Genomic DNA, 14,432 nt, shown 5'->3' on the forward strand with positions numbered 1-14,432 from the left:
GAAAGCTGCTGGCTCTGAGTCAAGGAAAAAGGGCAGCATGTTGTAAATCAGTCTGATCTTCAGGAATACAACACATACTTTCCCTAGACAGTGGGGGTATAGAGAGAGATATACACCCAGAGCACAAGGACAGTGAGGAGCACAGAGACGAGAACAGGAGACCTCAAGCAGATCATATTATTGAGGTGCACTGGTACACACTGTTACTGTAATTGACAGTAAAAGGAGTATAGGGATTATATTGTAAACCAATACTCTCAACAAAGAAACACACAACCTTTTGTAACAGGTGTGAGATACAGTGAGAATGTCCAGACCTTGGCCCCATGTCCCCCCTGTCTCCCTCCTTCTCACCTCTCACCTCCCTCCCCCAGATATTAAAGAAGTCCTGTATTGAGATCCTGGCGGCTGAGCCCTCCAGTATCTGTGCAGGAGGTAAGTTTATAGACCTCTGGCCCAACCAATTTATCCTCTCAGGTCTTCACTAAATCATACATTTAAAGGCCCCCACATTGGAGGAAGAGAAGAAAAATCTACTTTGGCAGGGCCAGGAGCCTGGTGTGCAGTAAATATCTGCTACACACAGTAGCAGCAACTTCATTTGTCATGAAAGATTCAACCCAGACCTGGTCCCAACACCATTTAACTACTGTACTAAGGACACAAATCATTACTTTCTTTTTCCGCTGTGTAAGGCTGCTCAGTCATTGTCCATTCTACAGTCTTACGACCCACCACTTTCCCCACTGTAAAAATAAGTATTTACGCTTCATGTTTTCTGGGTTCTGTGGTATTGGCTCCAGAGAGCCACTATATATCCACATGTCTGAACAACTGCAGTTGAAGTCTCATTGACCGCAAGATCTCAATTATCCAGTCATCCAGATAAATAATTTCTCTTCAACAACTACTATGGTCAGGGCATGGTGGTTTAGAAGGAGTTTGTTGGCAGAATGTAACCAGAGTGTGAGATGCTGAGATGATAGACTCAGATGTTAGCCTGAACAGCTATTACATGTGGTGGGACAAATTCAGTCACTGTGTTCCTCTCTTCTCCCTCCAGAAACTTTCCAGGTGGTGGTTAGAGGAAATGGCTTCCTCCATGCTCGGAATGTCGATAAGGTTCTGTGCAGTTTCCGAATCAACGACACACTCACCAAGAGTAAGTGGAGTACAAACTGAAAATAAATAGACAAGGGTGCTGTTTTCTGTTTGTTTGAATGGCTTGTTCATAATGCGTACATAATTTTCTAATCATGTAATAAGAAACACAAAGACATAATTACTGCAGCTGCAAGAGTAAAACTGCTCAGGAAATGTGTGACCAACGTGGTGAGTTATGAGTTAGACATGGTAAAAGTCAATGTTTACCTATTGATGTCTCACAATGCTTCCCAAAAGTGCTCTTCAGGAGTGCAGCAGGGGTCCTCAATGCCCAAACAAGTGCCCATGCCATTTGTTCCTTGTATTACTGGTTTGTGTATTTAAAGGGTACATTGTGCTTTAACGGCCTGGGACTGTGCCAGAGCCAGAAAACAGTGCCACACAGAAGTCAGTGAGGAGGAAAGTCCTGGAGGCACATCCAAGTTCCCCTGTGGTCTTTAGAAGTGGCCTAATGGATGTGTGAGACCAGCCCCCTCCGATGCCTGCCGACATGTAGCTGTGGGAGGCCATGCTCTAATTACAAAACAAAGAGAAAATAGCCAGTGCTGATGCACAAGCAAGTCTGAAGTCTGGGCCTGAAGGGAAGAGAAAAATAGGATGCTTAGGCTGGAAGAGGTTTTACCCTCAACAGCTGAATGTCAGAACAGGGTCTGGAGAAAAGACCCATGCACGAAGTTGATGTCCATTCTAAGGTAAGTTATTGGCCTTCATTCTGAAGGTCTGAATTGCAATGAAAGATTTAATCTATGGAATTTTGTAGCAGATCCAAGCACAGTCTTCAGCTCCATTCAATATTATGGTTTAATAACTTTTACAGTATGGTGCTGCTTAGCATGAATGACCTAGGGACCGCTAACACATTTATTCTACTCTGAAGAAGAGTGATGAAGAGAATGGTTTACGGTGACCCAGAATGTTAATTGTTTGTATGTAATTAAACATCCAACTCCCCACAGACAAGCGGAAGACATGGAAACAATTTAGGAAAAGAGGATACACAGCTGTTTACCACTGTCCAGTAGAGCATGTATACCCCTAAACCGTATAGTCATTTCAGACTCAGCAGGGGCCACCTATAAATGGCTATTGGATTATTGTTTCCTGTGGTCGAGTGTCATTGGTCTCATATGATTGATTCACCTTGTCCCATGTTGGGCTCTCCTGTTATCTGCAGAACCCCTAACCACCACATACATCCCCCCTCTACAGCCTCTCCATAACCTACAAAAGTTTGGAGCCCTCGTTGGAAAGGAGAAATGTGTGCAGTTGAAGTCGGAAGTTTACATACACTTAGGTTAGAGTCATTAAAACTCATTTTCCAACCACTCCACAAATGTCTTGTTAACAAACTATAGTTTTGGCAAGTCGGTTAGGACATCTACTTTGTGCATGACACAAGTAATTTTTCCAACAATTGTTTACAGACAGATTATTTCAATTATAATTCACTGTATCACAATTCCAGTGGGTCAGAAGTTTACATACACTAAGTTGACTGTGCCTTTTAAACAGCTTGGAAAATTCCAGAAAACGATGTCATGGCTTTAGAAGCTTCTGATAGGCTAATTGACATCATTTGAGTCAATTGGAGGTGTACCTGTTGATGTATTTCAAGGCCTACCTTCAAACTCAGTGCCTCTTCACTTGACATCATGGGAAAATCAAAATAAATCAGCCAAGACCTCATAAAAATATATTTGGACCTCCACAAGTCTGGTTCATCCTTGGGAGCAATTTCCAAACACCTGAAGGTACCATGTTCATCTGTACAAACAATAGTACGCAAGTATAAACACCATGGGACCACGCAGCCGTCATACCGCTCAGGAAGGAGACACGTTCTGTCTCCTAGAGATGAACGTACTTTGGTGCGAAAAGTGCAAATCAATCCCAGAACAACAGCAAAGGACCTTGTGAAGATGCTGGAGGGAACAGGTACAAAAGTATCTATATCCACAGTAAAACGAGTCCTATATCGACATAACCTGAAAGGCCACTCAGCAAGGAAGAAGCCACTGCTCCAAAACCGCCATAAAAAAGCCAGACTACGGTTTGCAACTGCACATGGGGACAAAGATCGTACTTTTTGTAGAAATGTCTTCTGGTCTGATGAAACAAAAATAGAACTGTTTGGCCATAATGACCATCATTATGTTTGGAGGAAAAAGGGGGGAACTTGCAAGCCGAAGAACACCATCCCAACCATGAAGCACGGGGGTGGCAGCATCATGCTGTGGTGGTGCTTTGCTGCAGGAGGGACTGGTGCACTTCACAAAATAGATGGCATCACGTGGAAGGGAAATTATGTGGATATATTGAAGCAACATCTCAAGACATCAGTCAGGAAGTTAAAGCTTGGTTGCAAATGGGTCTTCCAAATGGACAATGACCCCAAGCATACTTCCAAAGTTGTGGAAAAATGGCTTAAGGACAACAAAGTCAAGGTATTGGAGTGGCCATCACAAAGCCCTGACCTCAATCCTATACAAAAGTTGTGGGCAGAACTGAAAAAGCGTGTGCGAGCAAGGAGGCCTACAAACCTGACTCAGTTACACCAGCTCTGTCAGGAGGAATGGGCCAACATTCACCCAACTTATTGTGGGAAGCTTGTGGAAGGCTACCCGAAACGTTTGACCCAAGTTAAACAATTTAAAGGCAATGCTACCAAATACTAATTGAGTGTATGTAAACTTCTGACCCACTGGGAATGTGATGTAAGAAATAAAGCTGAAATAAATCATTCTCTCTACTATTATTCTGACATTTCATATTCTTAAAATAAAGTGGTGATCCTAACTGACCTAAGACAGGGAATGTTTACTATGATTAAATGTCAGGAATTGTGAAAAACTGAGTTTAAATGTATTTGGCTAAGGTGTATGTAAACTTCCGACTTCAACTGTAGCTACATGTGTTCAGCAGCTGAATGGATGTCTCAGTATATGTCTCCAGGAAAAGCAGCAGCAGCAAATATAGGCCCTCTGAGCTTTGGCAGTGAAGACACGTCATGGGCATTCTTTCCTCCCTGTGACAGATGTTGCCCTGATGGCTCCAGTGAGCAGCAGCATGGAGATATGTGAAGAATGAGAATCCACACCTGGTGACGTGATAAAAGGAGGGGGATTAGGAGGAATAGTCATTTTATTGGGATTGCATTGTCCTCCAGAAATCTTTCACAGCCACATTATGGTATTGTCAGTAGCTATGTCCTGTTGTATTGTCCCAGTATTAGTTGAACAATCTTTTGAGATGGTATGAACTAGTGGAGTTGAGATTGGCTTCTTTGCAATTAATTCAGGGATTGAAATGGATTTGGAACTTTACCTACACTGCCATGGACCTGGAATTAAAATGGACTTGACCTCAAATGTGCCTGATCTGAGGGATCCTACTGGACACTTAGTCATCTCAATGAGAGGCTAGTCACTGATCAGCACAGACTGTAATTTATTGAGTAAGATTAAACTGTGAGCATGTCTACACTCAGCAGTAAAGCTTGACCTTTTCTCATGTGCACAGAGTAAACAGTGTAATAAAGTGTGAGATGAAGCAAAGCTGTTGGCCAGCATCTAGATCCCTACACTGTTTATTCAGCTGTCCCCATAGGAGAACCCTTTTTGGTTCAGGTAGAATAACCCTTTTTGGTTCCATGTAGAACCCTTTTGGGTTCTGTATAGAACCCTCTGTGGAAATGGTTCTACATAGAACCCAAAAAGGTTCTACCTGAAACCAAAAAGGGTTCTTCAAATGGTTCTCCTATGGGGACAGCCAAAGAACCCGTTTAGGTTCTAGATAGCGCCTTTTCTTCTAAGAGTGAATGGTATTAAATAGTAGAAATATGACCACCAGATTTGGTCCCCGATGGGCCCCGATAACCTGAGAGAAAGACCAGAGAGTATTTTGTAGCCAGCCAGCCAGTCAGTCAGTCAGTCAGTCAGTCAGTCAATCTGCCTTAAAAGAGGCTCTCAGTTCTCTCGGTCCCCTTTGATAGTTTAAGTCCATGCGGAGTGTAAGGTGGGTGACCGCTCAGTTGAACTCTGAGTGGGATATCTGGCTGAGTTTGTGTTGGCTCTGAGCTCAGCTTGGCAGGCAGCGGTATTGATCTCCTGCTCCCCAGTCTTCCCCTCCATCCTGCAGGGTGTTACTGGAGAGGAGAGGAGCCGTCATCCGTTTGCTGTGGAGCACTCATGTTGATTTCCTCAGTGCCGGGGTATGTTCACCCTGAGCCAGGATAAACAGGCAGTCTTGGGCAATGACGATGCTCACTGGATCTCTTTTCAAAAGTTTCATAAATTGGATATAGGAAGAATCAAGGTTCTCTTAAAAAATGATGACTATGCTTTTAATCATATTTTGTCTTTGCTCTGTGTCAAATGGGTGTACATGTCTAGACTAGAGGTATCGAAATCTGGTCCTCAAGCATCTCTGTATTATGTTAGATTGGTCTTAATTGAGTTACCATCAGATACTGTATATGACATCCGTGCTGTTGTCATCACTAATCAGTTTGTCCTGTCACAGTCCAATACCAATAATCCAATTAGATTTTGACATTTCATGATCATTAGTCAATGAACTCCAGACATCAGTTGAAGAAATATGTGGGACATGATATACATCTAAGCTCATGATATACATATGCAGCTGCTCCACTTCTCAAAAGGTCAATGGGTTCTGATCTGTGCAGTCTGAATACACTCTGACTACAGCAGAACCAATATGGTTTGTGTATGAGTCAATGTTGTGACCCTTCGTTCTCCTGTACTCCTCTAGGTGTGAAGCCATTAATAGTGGAAGATACATATCTCCTCTGTCCTGCCCCCATTCTACAGGAAGAGGGAATGTAAGTACTATCATCACTGAAAGAATATCAGTTTTTCTCTTTACCTGCTGTTTATCTGCTGATGTTTCTGTCACCCATCCTCACCACACTCTATCTCTTTACACCCACGCTGTGTTCCAGGGCAGCCAAACTCTATGTCAGCATGAATGAAGGTCTCAGTTTCATCTCCAGTTCAGTCACCATTACAACAGTGGGCTGTGTAAGTACAACATGCACCACCCCACTGTGCACCACAACTATGTGCTATGCAGTACCCCCATCAAAGACTCACATGAACCAATAACTGTTTCAAACTATCACTTATTATGTTAGTCCCCTGTAGTTACACGATTACAGGCTCTAACTTTCTGATGGGTCTCAGCCTTTGCACCGTGGTGGAACATGCAGGTCAGTAGAGAGTGAGTTTGACCTGTGTCCTTCTCTGTTTGTCCCAGTCTGATGGAACCATCCTGGCCATCGCCCTGCTCATCCTCATGCTGCTTTTAATCCTCATGATTCTCTGGTGGTTCTGGCCTCTCTGCTGCACTGTGGTGAGTCACATACACTATCTGTCACATTCACACTCATGGACAGTGTCTTACAAGCGTGAACCTTTTTTATGTTGTATTTTATTTATTAAAGACAAATTGCCCTATATGGTAGACCTACACTACCAGTCAAAAGTTTGGACACACCTACTCATTCAAGGGTTTTTCTTTATTTTTACTATTTTGTACATTGTAGAATAATAGTGAAGACATCAAAACTATGAAATAACACATATGGAATCATGTAGTAAATAAAAAAGTGTTAAACAAATCAAAGTATATTTTATATTTGAGAATCTTTAAATAGCCACCATTTGCCTTGATGACAGCTTTGCACACTCTTGGCATTCTCTCAACCAGCTTCACCTGGAATGCTTTTCCAACAGTCTTGAAGGAGTTCCCACATATGCTGAGCACTTGTTGGCTGCTTTTCCTTCACTCTGCGGTCCGACTCATCCCAAACCATATCAATCGGGTTGAGGTTGGGGGATTGTGGAGGCCAGGTCTTCTGATGCAGCACTCCATCGCTCTCCTTCTAGGCAAAATAGCCCTTACACAGCCTGGAGGTATGTTGGGTCATTGTCCTGTTGAAAAACAAATGATAGTCCCAATAAGCCCAAACCAGATGGGATGGCGTATCGCTGTAGAATGCTGTGGTAGCCATGCTGGTTAAGTGTGCCTTGAATTCTAAATAAATCACAGACAGTGTCACCAGCAAAGCACCCCCACACCATAACACCTCTTCCTCCATGCTTTACGGTGGGAAATACACATGAAGAGATCATCCGTTCACCCACACCATGTCTCACAAAGACACGCCGGTTGGAACCAAAAATCTCCAATTTGGACTCCAGACCAAAGGACACATTTCCACCGGTCTAATGTCCATTGCTCGTGTTTCTTGGCCCAAGCAGGTCTCTTCTTCTTATTGGTGTCCTTTAGTAGTGGTTTCTTTGCAGCAATTCGACCATGAAGGCCTGATTCACACAGTCCCCTCTGAACAGTTGATATTGAGATGTGTCTGCTACTTGAACTCTGTGAAGCATTTATTTGGGCTGCAATCTGAGGTGCAGTTAACTCTAATGAACTTATCCTCTGCAGCAGAGGTAACTCTGGGTCTTCCATTCCTGTGGCGGTCCTCATGAGAGACAGTTTCATCATAGCGCTTGATGGTTTTTGCGACTGCACTTGAAGAAACTTTAAAAGTTCTTGACATTTTCTGTATTGACTGACCTTCATGTCTTAAAGTAATGATGGACTGTCGTTTCTCTTTGCTTATTTGAGCTGTTCTTGCCATAATATGGACTTGGTCTTTTACCAAATAGGGCTATCTTCTGTAAACTCCCCCTACCTTGTCACAACACAACTGATTGGCTCAAACGTATTAAGAAGGAAAGAAATTCCACAAATTAACTTTTAAGAAGGCACACCTGTTAGTTGAAATGCATTCCAGGTGACTACCTCATGAAGCTGGTTGAGAGAATGCCAAGAGTGTGCAAAGCTGTCATCAAGGCAAAGGGTGGCTAATATATTTTGATTTCTTTAACACTTTTTTGGTTATTACATGATTCCATATGTTATTTAATAGTTTTGCTGTCTTCACTATTATTCTACAATGTAAAAAATAGTAAAAATAAAGAAAAACCCTGGAATGAGTAGGTGTGTCCAAACATTTGACTGGTACTGTATGTGTAGCTTACAGTATTCCCAGTTACAGTTATAGCTGCTCAATGTTTTGTTAGCCATGGACACACCCCAAGCATGTATTTTCCTATAGATTGAGCCAAGTGAATTTGAGGAAAATACAGATTATCAATATTTACTAAACATCTAAATTATTTTAATATTCTTCTACATCATCACAGGGCTCTGCCAAAATCCAACAGAAGGAGCTGGTAGTTAAAAGCGTACATGTCTGTGAATATGTCCTTTTTCCTAGAACACATTTTACACAGGGTTCCTTGAATTTCATCATAGCTGAAAACAGAAAAACAAGTGAGCGTGGAGCATAGACTCGCATGCCTTTTACTATCCCCCACCCCCTTTCTATGGAAGGCAGATTTCTAAGTCAGTGGTTTGTAAATAGTAGGAAAAAAGAGAGAGAAAAACAATTCCTGAGCCATGTGTTTTCATGTAACCCTGTTTTTGGCACACATTACTGTGACATATATTTTAATGTGTTTTTGAAGTACATGTATGTTTTCTTACATGCTTGTAACGAATGTAAACTCTTCCCCCCCCCCCCCCTTTCACCATAGATTATCCATGAGCCACCACCACCAGTAGTAGAAGACAGTTCGGTAGGTAAACACTTTATTATATATACTTTTGGGGTGTGGGTTCATAGATTTTCCCCAGTATGTCGAACTTCATAGACTTTTTATAGTTCTATATGTCTCCAGAAGAAAAGTTTCCTTTCACTCACTGTTACACAATGATATGGCTGTTAAATTATGTAATGGCCATTAAGCAGAACATAAATAAACTTGCTGCCATTTGTTTTATAGTTAAAGTAGTCATTCTTTTGTGGAGATTTTTACTGAACAACAGTTATCCTTAATGTATATTCCCCATCCACAAGGGAGATACACTAGGCTACAAGGATAGTGGACTGACTGACATGTAGCAAAACCATTTGGAATGTTAATAGGTATAGGAAGCCATTGCTTATGGTCCATTTTCTTCAATAACCTAAAAAATCACTGACCATTTGTAATATTCCCTTTGATTTTATAGACTGACATATGACCAAGATGTTTTTTCCTCCCAATTGCTGTGGTTTTGTCTTTGAACCTCAGACAAGAAATGCCATGATATACAAATCAGCCAGAGGACAACACCCTCCCACTATGAAGCCGTCTTTCCCCTCAGCTCATCTTGTCCTAAACCACCCCTTACTCTCAGCAAATGCATTCTGATAAAAAAGCTGAGAATAATTGTCCCTTTACTTCACTATATGGGATACTCTTTAGTATAAGGTTTAAATTAAGGCCTTATTTAAGAGCCATCTGTTTTGGAGTCCCTTCCTTGAATTCCCTCAGGGAATTCACTGACTAATCTGATTAATCAAATAATACTTCACAATTATATTTTCTTCACAATAATACTTCACAATAAATATTTTCACAGTGAACAACAGACAGCATCGCAAATGACTCTAGTTACAAAACATTCTCAACTAGCAACATAATTCTATCCAGGTCATATGTGACTCATTTTAATGACACTACGAGTTTTTACAGCCCATACTCATTTAATAAATGTTGCAATTATTTTCCTTTTAGTATAAACCTTTGTTCCATTTTTGGATGCAACTTTGGTTGTAAAGTCAGGAAAGAATAGAGAAGCTGCCAAAAAGGTTTATAGTGACACAGTCCAATTACTTTTCTTCTCAACTTACTTGTATATCATAGGTTTACCAGTCCTTTTAGATGTTGTTTTTGTAAGATATTGTCATAAAATCCCTATATTAACCCAGCACATGGAATGTACACAAAAAGGGTGAAGTAATCATCTCCCCCACTCCTTTAATTCAATTAAATCATACAGGAGGGCTCTCCACCAGTTTTCTGGGAAGCTTTTTGCCCATTGTCCGTGTCTCTCTGACGATCTGTGAGGGCGATGACGTCAGCCTGTTGTTATTTCCGCCTCCTCTCTGGCAGGCCCTGATCATAGGCCTGATGGATTCGATTAGTCTGAATCTGGGCCTATTAAAGAGCTGAAACATGAGGAGGGGGGCTGTGGGCTCTGTCATTTCCTCTGACCTGACGCATGCCATGGACAGGACGGGAGGTGAGGAGGCGAGGGGGAGAGAGAGGAGATGGAGACTGACTTAGACATAAAAAGGAAATCATACCCAGGGCCTGAAATATTAGATTTAGAGTAGGGTATATGAGAGATGGAGATGGAGAGGCAGGGTGCTTGGTGTATAGGCTGTACCTCAGAACCAACAGTGCCAGTGTGTATGAAATGATCAATCATCTCACAACCTGAATTTTGATTAACCCTGTCTAGGACACTGTGAAAAGAGTGGGATCTTTACACATGCCTTTACACTATCTCTCTCTCCCCCACCACAGGATGAGGAAGAAGATGGGATGCCTAAGAAGAAGTGGCCCACGGTCGATGCCTCCTACTATGGGGGCAGAGGTGTTGGTGGAATCAAAAGGATGGAGGTGAGCTTCCCTGGAACCGTGCTGCATTTAAGCTCAGACAAGCAGATTTCATTATACTGCACTGTACCTGCCCTCACTCTCCTGTCAATCTACAGCTGTCCTCTCCATGCTATTTGATCTAGGAACTCTGTTTGACAGATCAGCAATGGCAAACAACCAAGCACACTCTTAGTGGTTGGCCGTGCACACCCCCATTCACATCGACGGGGCTGTAGTGGTACGGGTCGAGAGCTTCAAGTTCCTCGGTGTCCACATCACTAAGGACTTATTGTGGTCCAAACACACAAACACAGTCGTGAAGAGGGCACGACAACGCCTCTTCCCACTCAGGAGGCTGCAAAGATTTGGCATGGGCCCTCAGATCCTCATAAAGTTCTACAGCTGCACCGTCGAGAGCATCTTGACTGGCTGCATCACCGCTTGGTATGGCAACTGCTTGGCATCTGACTGCAAGGCTCTACAGAGGGTAATGCGTACAGCCCAGTACAGCATTGGGGCCAATCTCACTGCCATCCAGGATCTCTGTGTCAGGCGGTGTCAGAGGAAGGCCCTAAAAATGGTCAAAGACACCAGCCACCCAAGTCATAGACTGTTCTCTCTGCTATCGCATGGCAAGCAGTACTGATGCACCAAGTCTGGAAACAACAGACCCTGAGCAGCTTCTACCCCCAAGCCATAAGACTGCTAAATAGTTAAATAGATAACCAAAGAGCTAGCCAGACTATCTGCATTGACCCTTTTTGCGCAAACTTTTTCGACTCATCATATACGCTGCTGCTACTGTTTATTATCTATCCTGTTGCCTAGTTACTTTATGTACATTACCAGTCAAAAGTTTGGACACACCTACTCATTCCAGGGTTTTTCTTTATTTTTACTATTTTGTACATTGTAGAATAATAGTGAAGACATCAAAACTATGAAATAACACATATGGAATCATGTAGTAACCAAAAAAGAGTTTAAAAAATCAAAATATATTTGAGATTCTTCAAATAGTCACCATTTGCCTTGATGACAGCTTTGCACACTCTTGGCATTCTCTCAACCAGCTTCATGAGGTAGTCACCTGGAATGCATTTCAATTAACAGGTGTGCTTAAAAGTTAAGTTGTGGAATTTATTTCCTTCTTAATGCATTTGAGCCAATCAGTTGTGTTGTGACACGGTAGGGGGGGTATACAGAAGATAGCCCTATTTGGTAGACATAAAGGTCAGTCAATACGGAACATTTCAAGAACCATCAAGAGCTATGATGAAACTGGCTCTCATGAGGACCGCCACAGGAATGGAAGACACAGAGTTACCTCTGCTGCAGAGGATAAGTTCATTAGAGTTACCAGCCTCAGAAATTCAGCTCAAATAAATGCTTCACAGAGTTCAAGTAACAGACACATCTCAACATCAACTGTTCAGAGGGGACTGTGTGAATCAGGCCTTCATGGTCAAATTGCTGCAAAGAAACCACTACTAAAGGACACCAATAAGAAGAAGAGACCTGCTTGGGCCAAGAAACACAAGCAATGGACATTAGACCAGTGGAAATGTGTCCTTTGGTCTGGAGACCAAATTTGAGATTTTTGGTTCCAACCGCCTTGTCTTTGTGAGACGTGGTGTGGGTGAACGGATGATCTACGCATGTGTATTTCCCACCGTAAAGCATGGAGGAGGAGGTGTTATGGTGTGGGGGTGCTTTGCTGGTGACACTGTCTGTGATTTATTTAGAATGGTTTGGGCTTAGTGGGACTATCATTTGTTTTTCAACAGGACAATGACCCAACACACCTCCAGGCTGTGTAAGGGCTATTTTACCTAGAAGGAAAGTGATGGAGTGCTGCATCAGATGACCTGGCCTCCATAATCCCCCGACCTCAACCCAATAGAAATGGTTTGGGATGTGTCGGACCGTAGCATGAAGGAAAAACAGCCAACAAGTGCTCAGCATATGTGGGAACTCCTTCAAGACTATTGGAAAAGCATTCCATGTGAAGCTGGTTGAGAGAATGCCAAAGAGTGTGCAAAGATGTCATCAAGGCAAAGGGTGGCTATTTGAAGAATCTCAAATATAAAATATATTTTGATTTGTTTAACACTTTTTTGTTTTCTACATGATTACATATGTGTTATTTCATAGTTTTGATGTCTTCACTATTATTCTACAATGTAAAATAATAGTAAAAATAAGTAGGTGTGTCCAGACCTTTGACTGGTAGTGTACATATCTACCTCAATTACCTTGTACCCCTGCACAACGACATGGTACTGGTACTCCCTGTATATAGCCAAGCTATTCTTACTCATTGTGTATGTATTCCTTGTGTTATTATTTTTCTATTTTTATCTCTGGATTGTTGGGAATGGCCGTAAGTAATCATTTCACTGTTAGTCTACACCTGTTGTTTACAAAGCATGTGACAAATTGAATGTGCCTGGTTGAAATGAAGCTAGACATGTTAAAAAATCTCTGCTTGTTATTTGTCAGGTGCGTTGGGGTGAGAAAGGCTCTACTGAGGAGGGAGCCAAGCTGGAGAAGGCAAAGAACGCCAGGGTGAAAATGCCTGAGCAGGAGTTCATACAGTCCCCCACCCGCATTCTCAACAATGGCATGCGCAAGCCTCCAGGCCCTCACAAGTGGTACTCACCAATCAAGGTATTGACATGGCCATTATAAAAGAAACACATTGCACACAAAGCTGTCAAGTTCAATCACATACTCAACATGGCTTCCTATATTATATACACTGAGTGTACAAAACACTATGAACATGACATAGACTGACCAGGTGAATACAGGTGAAAGCTATGAATCCCTTATTGATGTCACTTGTTAAATCCACTTCAATCAGTGTAGATGAAGGGGAGGAGACAGGTTAAAGAAGGATTCTTAAGCCTTGAGACAATTGAGACATGGATTGTGTATGTGTGCCATTCAGAGGGTGAATGGGCAACACAAAATATTGAAGTGCCTTTGAACGGGGTATGGTAGTAGGTGCCAGGCGCACCGGTTTATGACAAGAACTGCAGCGCTGCTGGGTTTTTCACGCTCAACAGTTTCCCGTGTGTATCAAGAATGGTCCACCGCCCAAAAGACATCCAGCCAACTTGACACAACTGTGGGAAGCATTGGAGTCAACATGGGCCAGCATCCCTGTGGAATGCTTTCGACACCTTGTAGAGTCCATGCCCCGACGATTTGAGGCTGTTCTGAGGGCAAAAGGGGGGGTGCAACTCAATATTAGGAAGGTTCTTAATGTTTTGTATATTCTGTGTATAGACTAATAGAATGGGTTGAAGCTGGAGTTGATTATGTAGGAATTTTATGTGGGATCCTTTAGTGTTGGGGTCCCAGTCCTTAGGTGACCACTGGCATGGTCCCCTACACACAGAGCCAGGAGCTAGTTAAATGCATTGTTCTATACATCCTGACAGTCAGCAGGGGATGGCTAATAGAAACCAGATACACACTTGACTGACCACCAAGGGACAAGGGCTGCAGAGCTAGCACTTTAGTGAAGAAAAACAGATTATTTAACCTCTTAGCAGTGGCTGGGTCTATGCAGAATTCACAATGATCAAATATAGTTTGATATATAATATAATTCATGTAAAGTATGACTATGGAGTGTAAATATACATGCTGTATAGCGACTTATAGTCACAATACACACAAACCCACAAATAAACATGCACAAAAAGCATCTTAAAGGTCTTATTGGTATTGCGT

At 42.3% G+C, this 14,432-nt stretch overlaps 1 protein-coding gene across 1 annotated transcript in view; it reads left to right on the top strand.

Moving 5' to 3' along the window:
- Positions 1-14,432, top strand: part of LOC311144585 (anthrax toxin receptor 1-like) — a gene marked incomplete at its 5' end in the record, with an annotated part of 48,094 nt that overhangs the window by 19,087 nt on the left and 14,575 nt on the right. The window contains 8 exons of the mRNA XM_084180617.1: positions 375-435; positions 1,064-1,162; positions 5,938-6,007; positions 6,128-6,206; positions 6,442-6,537; positions 8,793-8,834; positions 10,614-10,709; positions 13,191-13,358. Coding sequence (XP_084036743.1) covers positions 375-435; positions 1,064-1,162; positions 5,938-6,007; positions 6,128-6,206; positions 6,442-6,537; positions 8,793-8,834; positions 10,614-10,709; positions 13,191-13,358 — 711 coding nt within the window. The remainder of the gene's footprint in view (positions 1-374; positions 436-1,063; positions 1,163-5,937; positions 6,008-6,127; positions 6,207-6,441; positions 6,538-8,792; positions 8,835-10,613; positions 10,710-13,190; positions 13,359-14,432) is intronic.

The sequence above is a fragment of the Coregonus lavaretus genome (assembly GCF_964263955.1).
Source record: "Coregonus lavaretus genome assembly, chromosome: 17".
Taxonomy (NCBI): Eukaryota; Metazoa; Chordata; class Actinopteri; order Salmoniformes; family Salmonidae; genus Coregonus; species Coregonus lavaretus.